We start from the raw sequence: 17916 nt of genomic DNA on the forward strand, positions 1-17916 counted from the left end.
GGCTCGCACTCCCTCACCTCCTTGGGCCTGTCGGCGCGGTCCCTTCCGCACCTCGGGGGGAACCGGAGACCAGCGATAACCTTCCCGAGGCCGACTTGAAGCCTGGTTTTGCCCCCCTTGCCCCCGGTATCGCTGGCTGCGAGGCACCGGGCCGCCCCGTCTCGCTAGGGACCGCCCTCCGTGGGGTGGGGGAGTGAAGGTGCGTACCCCGGGGTCGAGGGGCTTCCCCCGCCTGAGGGTCTTCATCGCCGGGGGGGTCGCACTGCCCCTTCCGACAGCAGAGCCGTGCGGTCGTGGTCTCCCCCACCCAGCAGCTGCATAGCTTGCTTGTGAGTGGTAGGGAGAGGAGACCACCATTGTGGGAAAACATACTTTGTCTTTTATGAGCAGCTAAAGTCGTCCCTCTCCTGCCAATCATCTAACCCACTCTCTCTCAGCTGGGGAACACTTTATCTCATTTTCATCAACAGTAATAGAAACAAAGAAGATCCCCTGTTTCTTCAGCTCTTTTTTTCTGGGTTTTTTTTTTCCTCCTCCCCCTCACGGCTCTGAGCTGTAAAGAAGAAACGCCCACGTATGTTCTTCCTCACTTATATGGATCTGAAGACTTTATATCTCCAGCTCAATTTCATGACCTGGGATGGATATTTATGTACAAATCATCACAATACGGATTTTATTTGAAGATGCAACAAAATGCAGGACGTTGAGCACCGAGACTTTAAAAAAAAAAATTACACCTCAAAGCATTTGCAGCAGGGGTGTGTGGGGGATATTGAAGTTCTGTGCCCCTTAAACCTCAGTAGCAAGGCTGTGCTTGGTGGACGCTCTGCTCTGACTCCTTGTTCCCTCTCACTGTAGGAAGTTGCTGTAAAGTTGGAGTCTCAGAAGGCTAGACATCCCCAGCTGCTGTATGAAAGCAAACTATACAAGATTCTGCAGGGAGGAGTTGGCATCCCACATATACGGTAGGAATCGTTCATGTATGCCAGTACAATGACTTTTCTTTGATGTTACTGTGAGGCGGGACACCACCATTAAAAAGAGATTCATCTGGGAGGGATTGGGCTGTTGGGGGAAAAATGCTCCATTCCAAGCTCTACAACTAGTTGGGTATCCTCCCCACCGGCCTGCTGTCTTTTCTTATCCGTACGTACTGTGCTTTGAAAGTGAGATCTTCAGCAGTTCCTGAGCTGTAAGAAATTCTTGTTGTGATTAGAACAAAGTGTGAGATTGTTTCGGTGAGAGCTAATGTTCTTGATGAGGTGGAGAGTTTGGAGCTGGTAATGGAAATGGCTGCTTTCTTTTGTTGCTTTCTTTCTTTTTTTTTTTTTTGTTCCAACATGTCTTCCTCCTCCGCTCAGAAAATGGCGGATGGACGTGATTAACCCTCCCCCTTCTCGTGTTGGGACAAGGGACGTGCTCAGGCATGTATCTTTTCCTTTCATAGTTATGTGCTGCAAGGCTTGAGACTGCAGAGAACCTCAACCAGGAATGAAATGGCAGCCCCTTTCTGTTACCCGCAACAGATGCGTCACTAGGATTTCCGTACAGTTAAAGTGCCAAGATTAATCCCTCCCGATTCCTAGTTATGCGGCTTCCTTGTTTCATATTCTGTCTGAAACTTTCAATCGTGTTTACCAATTTCCTGATCTGGAAGAAAATCACTGGTGCAGCAGGCTCTAGGAGGAGTTATTTCTCTCGAGATTATTGAGGTATAGTGGGTTAGTTCCCAAGTACTCAATCTATGCATCAGAATAGATTAAATGAAACTTCAGTTTTCTCCAGAAAGACTTTGTACAAGAAGCTGTTCTTTTTTTAAACTTTGTTAATAATTGTTTTTAAAGTTAGTATTTCTTATGTTTGCCCTATGGCATAAAGGAATTTTGTTGCTTGAGCTGCAGAAGCGATTTCAGTTTAGATATTGGGTCAAACTGTGGATTCCATTTAATCTGTTAACCCTTCCCTGACTTTGTTGTATGTGCACCTATATCAATAGTGGTCTGTAAAGTCATAATGATGACATGTTGTATATCATGTATTAATTCTAACAAAACCTAAAACAAGTCTGCATTTCTGAGGTTAATAGCTCCTCTCCTCCCCCTCCCCCCCAAACACAACTGGCTGTAGTCCTGAATGTAAGCTGGAGCTATATAGTGGAGGAGACAGTGTTGTCTTGGCCATCTGTCCTCATTCACTATAGCCTTTTGCAGGAATAAGCAGAATACTTGCAGCTTAAACAGAGTTGCTCATGTGAAAACAGATTTAGTCTTTATTTTAGACTACAATTTACTTCTCGTCTTCAAATCGGTGCCTTTATTTCGCAACTGAAAGAATAGAAATTGCATTTTGGAAAGCTATCGCAATATAGTTATGTGCTAAACCAGGGATAACTGGGAAAACAGCCAAAGCAAGCAGGTATCAGGTGTTGCATCGCAAAACTGGAAAAAAGGAGGCATTCTTAAACTATTTTTTTGAAAAAGTAAACAAATATTTGTTGCTACAACGAGGCCTAAGTTGCAATTTTTTCAACTTTTCCATGTAACAGAAGTGAGCTGCTGTTTAAGTTCTTGGATTTGGTTAAAATGACCTGTGAGAGCATTTTATTTAAAGCTGAAATACTGGAAGTAATCTTGCATATTGAGAAACTTGCTTCTAGCTTCAATTACAGCAGTCATCTTTAAGTTTTCTTTCTGCTGTATTTGATGTTCTTGTATCTGACTTTGCTTTCTGTATAACCAGTGACTGGTTTAGAAGTCTCACCACCACAGGGGAACTACAACCTTTCTTTAACACACACTTCCTCCCTCTTCCTCCCCACCCCCCCAATAATACAAGGTTACAAGAATCTGAGTAAGAATGGGCAACTGAGGCAACGCTCAACTTAAATTGGTTCATAGACTCATTGTGCTAAAGGTGTGTGATCTATTTGGTAATGTCAGTGAGTCTTAAATTAAGTTTTTCACTTTCAGGTTCTCGCAGTGTTAATCTTTGTAGTATTTTTCTAGAAAAGCGTCTTTCAGAAAATTTTTCGAAATACCTTTTTTGTCTTCAGAAGCAGCATTAATTTCAAATCTATTTGTACGTACCAGATGCTGCTTGACAGGCTCTTTGACTAGACTTCTGTTACTTGTTGTCTTCTTGCTGTATGACATCTGGTGATGCTTGAAAAAATCTAAAGTAGTATTTGTATGTTTATCTTCTTTAAGACGAAGCTGAGCAGGGTACCCAGCACAGTTCTTGTGACAAATGTTTAAAATGTGATGTGTTTAGTAGAGGTAGAATCCATGGTACTCTGAATCTAAGGGGGAGGACTTGGCCTACCAAATGAGATGTATCACTGAGGTGCTTAACAAGGATATGTTTTTGAATAGGTGATTACAAAGAGTAAGACCAAAGTGAAATTACTGTGCATGTTTGTATCAGACAATTCAAGCTTTTCTGACATGGCATTTTTGGCAGCAGCTAAGCTGGGAGAATGTATGACTTTGTACTTAGGTCACTTTGCATGTGTGGTTGGTAATACACGTTCTGCCATTGTTTTATAATGGTATGCTGTCAACTCAGAATAAGCTGTTCTTGGCTCAGTATATTTAGAAGGATGAATCAAGTTGAAGGAAAATCTTTCAATACATTTGTTAAAATTTCTGTAATGTGACACCTTTAAACAACAACAGCACAAACAGAGCATTTGATAGAAAATTAAGGAATCATTGTAAGCTTTTCCCATTGCTATGCTGCATAAACTGGGCTTAGCAGCATTTTTATCTCAGTGCTACACATCTGGGAAACAGAGGCACATAATCTTCCATTCCTCATTTAAGAATGAGGGACTTGCTCTCTATTTTTCATCTACTTAAGTTGATCTTGGCCACTGTATTACTTACTAGAAGTTGCATTATGTGGCTTTGCCTTACCAAGGTGGTCTGCTGTGGTTTTTTGACTCACAAAGCTGAAATAATAGGTGAGGTATGGATTGCTCATTTATTTTGGGCACCTTAAAACTGAATTCTGCCCTTTAGATGTGATTGCAAACTTAGTAATGATAAGATAGCATGTCTGGAGTGTCACTTAAATTATCTAGAACCAAGCAATTTTTTTTTATAGCCTTTAAGGTTGATTTGGTGGCTTTTCTGGCTGATCACAAGAAAGCTAATGAGCAAAACCTCAGTTTTGGAGTTAAAAGTTTTTTAATATTGCTTCTGTGGGATCAACTGTGAGCCTTCACTTGTGGAGGGTGAACAAGGGGCCTTGGTACTCCCACTGTAACAGAATACGCTTGCACATAAAATAGCAAAAATTGAGGTTGGAATGTCTTTATTTTCTTAATATTTTAAACCCTTTTAGACTTGCAAATATTTGACTTCGCTGCTTATTGCTGTTTCCTGGAAGAGTAGCAAAGTTTCTGAACTTGTCTCCAGAGTTTCACAAAAACCTACATAAATGCTTGACACACAAAACCTTGTATAAATGCTCTACAGATTTTTAAGATGTGGTTTGTACTTGATGTACAAATTTTGGTTAATTATTACCTTCATTTTTCACAAAAGGCTCTTGAACCAAGCTTAACATTCTAACAATCTGATCTGCCTTTAGGACACAATGCAAAGTCTGCAGTATTCTGCTGGGCTTATTCTCATTATTCTCAGCCATCAGCTGTCTTTTTCTTTTTTCTTCTCTTTTTCAGTGGCAAAGCATTTTTAGCTGTAATCTTGTTAACTGGGCACTGATCCTATTAGTTTGGACTATCTACCTTTTATTCCCGAGTTCTTGGTTCTGGCTTGGAGGAATGCAGCAGAGTGTTTTTGGTGATTCTGTATGTGGTTTTGTTCATAGTGTAATGCTGTTAAAGCACTCTTGACAAAAGCAATTGTTCGAATTATCTGTGACAGGCACTCCTGATTTTTGCCATTTATGGTGTTTATCAACTATTGTTCGTATCCTTTACGAAGATTACCTTTGGGTACTCTTTCAGACATACTTTGAAAGAAAAGTGGGCTTCAAATTTTTCTCCTGAGAATATCATGGGATAACTTGTTTTCATTATCAGCTTCAAATGGAAAACAGCTATGCTGGAACCAGCTGTGGCTATTGGTGATGCATTAGAAGCATTGCACTTAAGAGCAGGAAGAGGGCCTAGTGAATGTGAAACAGATACTGCATGTACTCTTCAACAAGGCTGAAGAGATATACTGTACAGCCTGTGAGGCTAATCAAGGTGATATTTAAGTTTAGTCATTTGTAATTTTAAAAACCAAAAGCTACTGACTTAATGCTTTTTTTTTTGCAACATTCTCTTGCAAACTGAACAACCAAATCCTTACATTTCTGAACTTTTCAATGCAGTAAGTTCTTGCAAAATATTTTGATGTTGAGAAATTCAGTACTGCCACCCATGTATTGCTACGTGATCTTCTAAATAGTGAAGCATATTGTAAAGTTTCTGGTAAAAAAAAAAAAAATCCATAAAAGCATCTACAATTTTTGTTCTTCTGGTTGCTTACTGCCATGTTGTTGGATAATCTATTAATAACAGATTCTGCCCAAATTCGTGTTCACTAAGTAATACATGTAATGGAAAAATGTGGTGAAGTTTGGTAATCTTGGGGTTGTTCTCACAATGGATTTTTCCTTGGAACACTTCAAATTTTGATCTCTTTAAGCAGTGCTTAAAAATCTGTAAATACACCTCTCAAACACCTTCATTTTAAACTGTTTTCCCAGTAACTTCCTACAGCATTAAAAAAACCCCAAACAAACCACCCCCCCCCAAAACAAAACCACCACCAGAAAAATACCCACCAAACCCACAAACAAAAAACCCCCCCAACGCTTCCCCCCAACAACAACAAACCAAACCCAAAACTAGTAGTCAGATAAAGTCTGAAAAGTTTTCTATCTTCTTTTCATTGGTAAGACTGATACTTTCATCTAGGTCTGCAAGTAATGAGGAGGAAGGTTCTAGCAATAGAGCCTTCTATTGATTAACCTTCTGTTATTACTTAAGGCTGCATACTAGAAGGGCAGAACCACTCTAGTAGATAAGAGGAAGCCTCTTCTGGTAGCTCAAAGTAAAATTGAAAGCTGGTCTTTTAAATTAATACCTAAAATTTTTTGATTGAGAGAATGGATGTCTTTAAACAAAATCTATTTCATGTTTTATAACAATCTAAACTTCTGTCTTAATTGGTCTTCATGGACTCCCTAGAAGCATCCAAGAGAGACTACAGTTTGAAAACAAATGAAACTGTCCTTTTTTGATTTTGTTTTTTCTTTTTTCTCCTTGCCTTAGATCAGCTTTTGCAGAAACAGCTGCAGAAGTATGTAGTTTCAGTTCAGTGTTACTCTTGTTTGGAACAGGTGATCAGCAGAGATACTAATGAAACACACTTTTCCTCAGCAATGTTTCCTGTACCTACTGTGGATTAGTGGCTTACCTTCTCAACTGAACTGAACCTTCTGACTTTTATGGAAGAAATTTGACTTAAGTTCTCCTAACTTCCTACCAGGTGTTAATGTACCTCATTAAACAGCTAGCAAAACAGCAAGTTAACTTCATCTGCCTAGATGAAATGACCTTATTGCTTAGGAGATGAGTTGCACTGGCATACTTCACGTATTCATATTTCTCTCGTAACTGTACAAAAATGATAAAGAATTTTATTTATAGAATCTATCTAACTTCATAGTGTAGGGTGTTCATTGCTATTTCTTTATTTAGTACTTGGGTGGCCTAATTCATACTCACCATGGCGACTAACGTTAGATGACATCTGCTAAATATTCCACTTCAGTATCTCAGTCATGCCATATTATGTTAAGTTAATTTGTATTACTCCTAGCTAGCTAACAGTTAAGAAGTGCTTTTCCAGCTTCAGGGGAGATTAAACTAGAAATAGAAAATACGTGTCAATTTAGACATGACTCTTATGATGATAGATTACCTTTCTTGTATGTCTTGCTTCAGTATCTGTTAAGACTCAAATTAGTATATTTTTATAGGCAGAATATACTTCCCAATTTGTCTGAAACATCATTATTTGTCAGGATATGTCTGTCCTGAGAAGTCTAGAACATGGGACCAGAAGGGAGCACTTTGGTCCAAATCCAGCACCTGTTTTGGACAACATGCTATTGTTTTGTGAATCAGTCAGGTGCAATGTTAAAACTTTCTAGGCTAGCAGGGCAGTGCTCATGATTCTGTTGTCGGATGGAGAGAGAGAGCTTCTGTGCCTAAAGATAAATGCTTGTACCCATAGGCAGTCAGCTCCTATTTATTTCTTCCATGATTTTTTTTTTGTTAATAACCTTCTCCCTATTACAGTCCTCCTGTATCTATAACGAATAATTGTATAACGCCATAGCTGCCTTGCTGAGCTGTTTGAATACATGATTACAGAGGTCACCAACTTCCCATCTTCGTTGAATTCTCTTTTCTGTCCCTGTTCTGATTTGGATTTCCTTTCCTGAGCGTTGGTGACAGGCCTTGCACGTCAGTGCCTTAACCATTGATACCGATTGCTTCACAGTTCCTGTGTAGAATACTGTACTTCTACTGGTTAGGATTACTTACCATTTTTCAGTGATGCCTGATATTAGAGCTATATGATTATAGGGAGGTCTGTGTTTTCTCTTTAGTCACATCATCTGACTAATGCCTAGTTCAGAGACTTTTGTATAAATGACTTAGTGCTTGCAGAAATGGAATACAGTTCCAGAGTGTTCAGCAGTTCAGTGTCATTTGGTTTTCTGTAGTATGTCTGAATCCTTTGTGTTCATGAGGCCTTCCAGACTTACATATTCACACTCATGTGCCTGCTGACTTGTCAAACTTACTAAGGTGATCTCAGGTAATTCTAGTAGTAAGTTCTTTCCAGCTTGCTTGTTCACCATACGCTTTTTGTTTTAATAACTTTTTTTAATCCACCTTAGTTCTTCTGACAATCTCCATTTTTGTTATGTGAACTCTTCCACTTGGTGTTTGAAAGCCCATGTGCTGGGAAACTAATTGCATAGGACTACACAGAGTAATCATATAGGGTCACATACTACGAGTTATGAAAGTGGCAAAAGTTTGTTAATGTCGAAGTCCGAGTCGACTTTTTTTTATGTGACTCTAAAGGTTTCTGCAAGTCTAAAGGTTTGAGTTTATCTTGTCACAGAAGCGTTGTACTTCCTTGCAGTGGGGCACAAGGAGATACTTTTTTGTCTCACAAAAGCATGACCTTCTGCCGTTCTGCCTGTAACTCCAGGTTGCCACAGCCTCCACTGGAATAGTCAGTGATCGAATTGACAGAAGCCTTTAGTGGAGATAGGTTACCTGGCAAAGCAGGTGTTGAGTGAGGAGAGCTTTTATTAAGCTGGAACAAAATTGTCCTGTTACAGTTGCTCTGGTAGTAGGAACACTTTCTTGTGATACTGAGCTGATATTCTGGTTTTGTATATAATAAGCTGTAGACAAAATGACGTGCCATTATGCTAATGGTGACAATGCCTATACTGCCTTCATGGTTTCAGAATGCATGGGATTTGGGGTTTGTTTACCAGTGATTAAGAGCTGTACAGTCACTCAGTAATTTAGTTCATCTTGATGTGAATTTGGGATTTTTTTCATGTGAATCTTTGAATCCTTTTCTTATATTCATCACGTGACCAGCACGGACAGCTTTGATAATTGTGCTGGTTTTGTTACCTTGTTGTTGTAATTACAAGTACCAATGTAATATTGTATAAGTGGTACAGTAGTCTGAAACTGGGCCTATAATTTCATGGCCTGTATCTGAATTCTGTTAGCCCTTTGCCCACCTCTCTTTGCTAGTTGACCTACCTCAACTTGACCCTTTCAAAGGAAGATACACTAGATGTGAAGAGAATATTATAATAACAAAACAAAATGTTTTCTTAGTTTAAAAAAAAAAACAACAAACAAATCAAGCTATTAACAAACATTTTCTCAAACATTTCTTTTGTCATTGACATTGCTTAGGAAATACATGGTTGCTGAAATAGGCATCATACAAATTTTTGAAAGATGCAGCTCTGAAAACAGAAAAGGATTTTAAGTTTGCATAGACCTGACTACAGTATTTGCTACTAAGTGCTAGATCTGCATCAGTACTTCACTTGCTTGTCTCAAGGTTAGTCAAGGGAATTAAAAAAACACCCCACATGAGTTCAAGTAAATATTCACTTTTCATGTGATCTGGCATCATACCTGCTTTACTGTATGGGATTTGGAAACGGAATACTTTCAAACTACTGTGTCATGTGACTTAGTTGTTCAGCATAGAGCTACAAATACTGAAATTCAAGATGTTACAACATTTCAGCTGTGTGCGTGTACTGGGGCAATATATCAGGCTGCTAAACCACATGATTCGGAAACTTGTTGACGTGGTGAGTCTTGGTCTTTCAAATTAGACAAGTCACTGAAGTCAAAGTAAGGTCACTGTGTTCAATCTTTAAACATGCTTTGACGGAAAGCTTCATAACGGGTATTTACTGTATTCTAACTGATCTGTAGTAATTTGATCTGTAGCTTTAAACAGATGAGGCAGGGGAAAGTGACGCTTATGTTCATGCATGTGTGAGCTTGGGCACGCCTTACAGCTTGAATATGGACTAGGTTCTTAACAGCTGTATCAGATGTTACAGTGTCACGCTGCCAGTTCAAGGGTAGATCTTGTCTCTTCATAATAATATTGTCCTATTAATGTTTTGTGTAGTCTTCCATAAGATCTACTGCTGTTCTTCAGGAAAGCTGATAATAATCCGTACTTTGTGTGGATTTTTGGCATAAGTAGGTATAAATGGACCTGTGCTACAGAATCAAAAATCTCTTATTTAGGAAATATGTTCTAATGGGACATACAGCACTGTGGGAATGAATTGGAGAAATAATGAGTTTTCCTAGTTGAGTAATTTAGCTTTTGTTTTTGAAATAATACGTTGTACGTAACTATATGCAGAGTCATTACCCACACGAAGTGAACTGTCAAGCAGTTAAATCTCTTGCTCCCACTTTCCACTCCCCTCTAAAACTCTCCCTACTTAATGTGTTGCTGCTGTTGCTTCCTCAAATTTAGTATGAGAGAGAGTACTTCCAAGCGTGCTTAAAAAAAAGTCCATGGAGCTCTAACAGACATGTGGGACGCTTGTGTTCTGAGATGCTAGTGTCATCTAATAGTTGTCCAGGGCTTTGTATGGATCATTCCTTCGTATTAGTTCACCCCAAGTTTCATTGCTGATGCAGTATTAGAACTTCTGAAGATTTCTTTTTGAGACACTAGGGTTTTTTTTAGGGTTGTGCTCAGTTTGTTGCCATATTGTTTTGCATTTTAGCCCAGCAGTGTTAAAACTTGCATGCCAAAGTGCTCTGAATTTGTGCTCACCAAAATGTGTGCTTATATGCCATCTTACATTGCTTATGCAAATATGGGAGTAAGGAGTACTTGCCAAGCTCTTGTGTATCATAATATCCAAGGTTTCCTAAGAAGAGCCAAGACTTCTAAGATTTTTACTCAGAGCTGCCAGTAGTAGCAGCTACTAGACTTTGAGTGGACATGATGTAGCCTTACTTCTTAATCCCATTTTCCCTGGAAATGTTCCAAGGGAAATGAAAACTTACTTACAGTGTTAGCAAAGTAAATAAAGCACAAGTTACTCCAGTACCCTAGCAGAAGTTTCAGTTGCCAGTAATGAAATGAATAGATGCGGCAGTCTTCTGTGAGGAATTACAGGCAGGTAAACATGCAAATGAAATGTTAAGAATGTTAAGACACATTCTTTGTCTTGCAGAGTTGATTCTGCTTTCCACCAGCGCAAAATGGTCAGGAGATTAAAATTTTCTTGTGCATATGTAGAAGTAGGCCAAATGAAGGTTGTGCAATCAACCTGAATTACTGCACTTACTAAGCAGAGAGTTCCCTATAGAGGAACCAAATGCTTTTTAAAATGTAGCTCCCAGGGTAGGCATCCTTTTCATCAGCTTCACTTTTTCTGTGATGCTGTAACTAATTTTCCTTAGCTCAGTTGAAGACTGATCTTTGATCCTTTTCCCTTATACTGCAGTCTCTTGGGCACTGAACCATTCCTGTACGGAACAATTACACTCAGCATCTGAACTGGACTTCAATTTCTTGAAGAAAATCATATTTTATCTAGATCTTGATTTACTCCTTAGAATGCTTCAATTCAGCTCACTACTCTTTAGACTTTTTCACAACAAACCTAAATTTCATGTGACAAAATAACTAGGCAGGTCCCTTGGTCCAATTTTGATTACTCTAGATGACTATAATGTTTCATTTTCAACTGTGACCTATGGAGTTGTTTGTAGAGCAGTGTTGAAACTACTCAGCCGTTTGCATAGGTGACTTTGATAGGAACCAAGAAGTAGATTTATAGGCATAGTCAGTAATTCTTGAACTGAAGCTGGTTTGTAGTTGATTAAGAACTTTTCTGAACAGTGTCTCATTTTGACTCTTTCTCCACTCTGCATTGCATTTTTAAAATACTCTTCTTGCTTGCTCTTGCAGTTGAAACTAGCTTCTGATCACTCCTTAAAAAGGTCTAGCTAGGCAGGCCTTTTCAAAATGCTTATGTTTCATGGCTCAGTGTCAGGTTGCAGTGTGAGTATTAACCTTTTCATAAATTACAGACTTTATCAAATAATACCATCAGCATGCTTTCCTGGTTGAGTCACTTTTAAGTTTGTGGGGTTTTCTGAACATCACAGTACATTTAGTGAATTTTTAGAAGGCAAAAATAATGATAAATAGTACTTGCAGTATTGGTATGATCATTAACATGTTGGAGGAAAACTGTTTTGTTGACATTTAATTTGAATGACTGCTTTCAAAATGCCTATTTTCTGCATCCCCTCTTCATGTAGGGAATGAATAAAGGTCCTAGACTGACCTGTAAAACAATGAGTATGATCTACAGCTCATATATAACTTTTATCAAATTTATAACAATGCATTACAAAGTGCATGGTTTCTACTAGAATCCTGGCAGTGGGAAGGTACAGGCCAGTAGTTCCTGAAACAAATCCAAATACAGAATATTTTCTCTGAGGTTCTGAAAACATTTTACTTTACTACCCTGACTGAGCTTGGGATCCTGTGAGTACCATGGAATTTGTCGGCTTTATCAGTGGTAACTATTTTCCAGACAACTATGCATTAGTCTCCTGGAGTCATTGCCTAAAGTGGAAATAAAATGTTTATACAGATCTTTAAGCCCCAGCTACTACTGTGTTTGAGCTGAATCTTTTTTTTTTTTTAAATAATTTGGTTTTTTATCTGCATGCTTTTATTATGGGGTATATTCTTGGTGTATCTTGTCTGCACCACTGTTGTTGGAAACTTCAAGAGCTGGTCAGTGCCTTATCCATTCACTGCTGTGCCCTTGCAGCCAAGAGGGCTAATGGTATCCTGGGCTGCATTAGGATTCCTGCTAATGCTGAGTAATTTTCTTTGTTGCAGGTGGTATGGTCAAGAAAAGGACTACAATGTTCTAGTTATGGATCTTCTTGGTCCCAGCCTCGAAGACCTATTCAACTTCTGTTCTCGCAGGTTTACGATGAAAACAGTACTTATGTTAGCAGACCAGGTACGTACAAATCTTGCTGAGAGGAACTTAGAAACCCTAAAGTATTTTGTGCAAGGTGGTTCTTTTTAAGTGGGTTAAATAATGTGTTATGCAGTGTTGCATACAGCAGAGTGAACACTGTGACCTGTATGGGAACGAAGTAATGGTGGCTTCCTTGTATTGTGGCATACAAAATGAATGTAGGCCTGTAGTGGGAGGGCAGTGCAGATACCAACTCCTTGATGCTCAGATCTAACAAGTGCAACTTTAATAAAGTATCAAGACTAATATGGGTGGATTAACTCCCAATAGCAGCCACGGGGATGGCGTTAGAAGATCTGAAGCAGTCTCCCGTTATGGTGGTTCTGATTAAATGGAAACCTGTTATGTGTTGGCTAGCTGTGGTGACAGGTGGGCAATGTGCAAGTCTATGGGTCTGTTCTTATTGAATGTCACTATGCACTCACAAGCTCCTGTAACTTCTGGTACCAGACCATGAGCTAATAAATACTGTTTTGGTGGTTGTGGTGCTTAAAGACACTTCTTAAAGCTGTTAGTGGAGATGCTACTCTGCCCCAAACTTAATCAAGACCTGTGAAGCTGAGGTCTGTTACGTCTTTTTCTAGCAATTGATATTTTTTCTAACTTGGTCATGAGTTCAGCATTTGAAATGGCCAGCCATGTTTATTTCTTGCTATTTAATAAATAGCTTGATTGTGCTGTCTTTAGCTACGTGAAAGGCAGTAAGGGTTTCTTGAGTTGAATTTTCAATGGTAGTTTAAATTTCATCTAATACTATGTAATTGATGTTAGTACCAAGTTGTCACTTAGCCAGATGCTCGCAGAATCCCAGGCTCTTGGCCAAGGAAGCTCATTGCATTTGTATGGAGACAAGGTCAGCTGTCCCTATTCTCAGCTGCTGTGAGTGAGTGGTATGCTTGCTTTAGAAAGCCATTTGCCTGCTCAGTTAGCTGGAGTCTGGGTGTTACAGCATCTCCAGGGAATCTGTATGGTTTTTGTGCAGTATTCCTTTGGATGATAAACACTAATTAGTTTTCATCTGGGAAACATAGACGAGGTGTATGATATCAGTGCACAGAACTGGCTTTTACGGCATAGTCCAGTAGAACAGCTGTCAAGGCTGTGATGTTGTAACAATTCAACTCACTAAAGACTGCATGAAGAGCGTTTTAGTAGCTGGAAAGCTGTACCGCATAAATGCATGTGCTGTGATCTCATGCACAGGAAATCGCACGACTGTATATGGTGATACAGATGTGCCAGAGTTTCTCTGCGTCTTCTTTGCTGTTATTCCTGGATCACGGTAGCCTAGATATGACAGTATGGGCCACAATCAAGTTGTTACTTGCTCCGTGAAAACTGTTACCTGGAAGAGTGATGCTTGATGATGAATGAATAACCAGATGAATGAATAACTGGGACAGGGGGAGGGAATGAGCTTTAAAAATTGTCTTGTAGGTATAGAAAACCTTTGAGCGAAGTAAGAAAAACACATTACTCTTTAGCGGGACACTATAGTTAAAACATGAACTTGAATGTCTGGAAAATAGTTTCAGGTATTTAATCTGCCATTTCCTGACCAAGATTATGGAATTTTAACATACAAAAAAGAAAAATTTATTTGAACAGCATAAAAAAAAGACTTGGTTTTCATTAAGCAAATATGTAAAGTTGCAGAGGAAGATAACACTAGAAATTCATGCTTTCATTGAAGGTTTAAGTGAATTGTATTGCTCTCGTTGAAATCTTACCTGTTTTATTGTTGCTGTTTTTTTACAGATGATCAGTAGAATTGAATATGTGCACACAAAGAATTTTATACACAGAGACATTAAACCAGATAACTTCCTAATGGGTATTGGGCGTCACTGTAATAAGGTTAGTCTAATGCTCTTTGTCTAAAAGATCCAAAGGGAATGGCTATGTTACTTGATTCAAGCTGCACAACCTTTTTAAAACTCATTGCTAAAACTGATGTTTTGGATGCTAAGCCATGGTTCTTTGATGTGAGAACTTGGATTTCTCAGTGTCCACTTCTAAATGCAGTGGCATACACATGTGGGTCTCTGACCGACCCTGTGAGATGCACTTTATTGCAAGATGATTTCTAGGCTTGCAACAAGATTATAAACTAACCCTAGAGAATACTTAGCTATTTTTCTCAGTGATGGAGTTTTTCATTATCGTGATGACTGTTGTAATAGCATTTTTTCCTCAATAATAAAATCAAATCTTATCTTTGGCTTTGGGGTTGACTTCCTGGGATGAAAAGAATTTGTGCCAACATGGGAGTTCCTGACCTACCAGTCATCAGGGCATTAAATCTTGCGGTGACAGACTGGTAAAGAGAACTCATCAGAGTTGTGGACACGACTAATAGCCAAAATGTGGATCAATTGCCTCTATAAATAAATGAAATTATGCAAATATGTTGATGGAAAACTGTTAAGTTGTAGAATACCTGAATATGTTGTACAACAAAAAACTGCTCTCAATTTACTGTGTGGGGAAAAAAAAGCAGGGCTGGGGGGGCGGGCTGAGGTTGTTGCATTTGTTTGGATGGGTAAATGTAGTCAGAAGTGCATGTTTCCTGTTGAAAATCTTACATAGAAGAAAACTTTTTTATTTTATTTTTAGTTCTCTTGAGTGAAATATGCTTAATCCTGCAATTTGTATGTCGAGCTCGGGCAGACAGGCAGCATTGGCAATGCATTAAGCATGCTACTTAATAGAAATTAACTTCAGGACAAATGTATGTGATCAAGCTGTTTATTGGAAGCAAGATTCCCACTTATCTTCTCTATATGCCACCCGAGAATGTCTCATCTCTTTAGGCACTACCAGTATTTAAAATGTTTACCTTTGTTTGCCTGTATGAATGCCAACTTCAGGGCCATGAACCTTAGAAGGGGAAAGCTTGATTAACATGAGATAACAGCTCTTGTCTGAAGAGGTGCAGTGCACTGAATGTTTAGATACAACCATTGTTGGAAAAACTTGTAAGTCCAGCTGAAAGGCAGTTTTTATGTAATCCTGTTGCTGTTAAACTTTGCTTGTTCCCAAGTTTCATACTTTCACTCTGTAGAGCTCTATTTTTCTTTGCTGTGTCGAGCAGTTAGGCTCCTTAATTTTCTGGCATGACTTAGAGTATAACTTGAAAACTTTAATTTTTTTTTTTTTCCTAGTTTTAGTTTCTGATTTCCAATTGTTCTTTTTGGGCCATTTTTCTATACTTTTGCACAGTCATGCTAGGTTGGCATTGCTGCACTCTGTTTCATCTTGATGTGGATTAATGGCCTAGAAATTGCTGCTGTGCTTACTTTAGTGGAGGAAGACATTAGATTTGCATAAGTTGAAATGAAAACTAAAATTGCCTGTAAACCATGATTATTTTTTTTCTTTCCCCCCCCATTAGTAGACTAGTTAGGGAGCCAGCAATGATATGGTGGTAAACACTGTGGGTGTGGGCTTCGTTACTGTTGCAGGGTGTTAGAGATTAGGGAGGTAGTTCTTGTCAGAAGTGCAAATTGATAGGTTTATAGGAGCAAAAGGAGGAATGGGTTACTTCAGTTCAGAACCAAGTGCTTTATCTAGGGAACACTTGCCACCATACAGTATTTACTTTGTTTCTTTTTGTAACTAAGTGTAGTTCGGGATTTTTTGAGAGATGACTATGCACAGTTTAAAGAAAATCAGCCACAAAACTAGAATAGCATGGTAATCTTGTTCCAGTAGCTTCCTGTCAGTTATATTTTTTAAAAAAATTAAATTGATTTTTTTCAAATTTTAATTTGGTGATTGGGAGAAATTTTGCTCCCACCTTAAAAGATGAATTTTCAGCTCTGCTAGAAATAAGCCCTGCATGCTTATGAAAGTAAACTTTAAGGTGACTAAATGCCTTCTACCTCTTCCTTACTGAAGATTTACTTTTTCTAAATGTCTTTTGGGGGAAGGGCAGTTTGTGGAACCAAAGGATGCTTTTGTAAGCAAAACTTCAATTTCCTTTTTTAATAGAGCCAAATGTCACCATTGCTATCCCTGGTCAAGGCAGTGCCATTTTGGAGTGGCTCACAGATGAAATTTACCTTGTCATATCTTTCAAATTTTCTCCTTGGAAAAAAAAAAATTAAAAATAAAATACGAATATACATAGTTTTTTGAAAACTACAGTGCTTGGTGGAAGAAGGATGGCATTTGGCTACCCTGTTCTTTCTCGAACGCCTCGGTGTTGCCTGTCTGCGCCGGCCATTGTTGCAATGTAAGCAATACTGTTTGATGCACTGCCACCCTCTATTGTTTGTTCAGTGTTTAGAATCTCCAGTGGGGAAGAGGAAAAGAAGCATGACTGTTAGTACTTCTCAGGACCCATCTTTCTCAGGATTAAACCAGGTCTGAACTGTCTCCTATTCCAACCTCAACCCCAAATTCATGTGCTTTATTTTTGTTTTGGTTTTGGTTTTGGTTTTTTTTTCTTCTTTTTTTTTTTTTCTGGAGAATGTAGACCTTGCAAAAGCACCTCTTATGTTGGCATTATTCAGACATACTTGGCAAACATGTAACATTACTAAGATGTTTCCCTGCGGCGCTTGTTTAAATTGTGGAATTATTTCTAAACTTGATATTAAAAAGGACTAAATATACGTGCTTGGTTTCAGATGCGGAAGCAGGTTTTATTTTTGTCCTTTAAAACTCAAAGGCAATCTATTGAATGTGTTGAAGGTTAGACATGCCACCCTAGTGAAATAGCAGGGCTTCTGTGTAGGGCTGTCTGCTTGCCTTCCTGTAGGATTCCTGCAGTGTCTTTGAATGCACGTGGAGAAGTTCTGTTGTCGCCTCAGCCAGACTCCTTCCCTTGCAGTTTTTATTCAAAATCTTTCCAAATGTGTGATGAGGACTCTTCATATTTTCATCCATTGTGCTTGTAAAATGAAATTACTCTAACAAGCTGTGTCTTGGAGAAGTGTGAGCTTATCTTGTAGTGTTAAATGTAAAACTCTTGTAGTACTCTCTTTAAGAGAATATGAATTGGAGAGAAATGAAGACATATGCCAGTTCATAGCAGGACAGCTGGAAATTGCTCAATATGAATCATAGCTCAGGAGTTTGGCCATAGAATCAGTCCATAGCTTTCCACAATGATAGTCTTCATGTGTTAAATCCCAGGCAGCTAGCTGCTGTACGTAAGCTGACAGGCTTCTGTTGTCTCCTTCGGAAACTTTCTTATCAGTTGAGGCAGAGACTTTGATCTCCTTCTCTAGTTGCTCTTGGCAAAAATCTTGCCCTAATTCTCCAGTTTCCTGC

General features: G+C 38.9%; 1 protein-coding gene across 2 annotated transcripts in view; it reads left to right on the forward strand.

Annotated features, from left to right (window-relative positions):
* Positions 1-864: 864 nt before the first annotated feature.
* Positions 865-17916, forward strand: part of CSNK1A1 (casein kinase 1, alpha 1) — a 26485-nt gene continuing 9433 nt past the window's right edge. Inside the window, exons 1-4 of one of the 2 annotated variants that reach the window (XM_009583711.1) lie at positions 868-968; positions 12489-12615; positions 14395-14493; positions 16921-17004. In XM_009583711.1, the coding sequence (XP_009582006.1) occupies positions 12526-12615; positions 14395-14493; positions 16921-17004 (273 nt within the window). In that variant the 5' untranslated portion in view covers positions 868-968; positions 12489-12525. Of the gene's footprint in view, positions 969-12488; positions 12616-14394; positions 14494-16920; positions 17005-17916 lie in introns of both variants that reach the window. The other variant, XM_009583712.1, reaches the window with a different exon arrangement.

Source organism: Fulmarus glacialis, unplaced genomic scaffold (assembly GCF_000690835.1).
Source record: "Fulmarus glacialis isolate BGI_N327 unplaced genomic scaffold, ASM69083v1 scaffold14948, whole genome shotgun sequence".
Lineage (NCBI taxonomy): Eukaryota > Metazoa > Chordata > Aves > Procellariiformes > Procellariidae > Fulmarus > Fulmarus glacialis.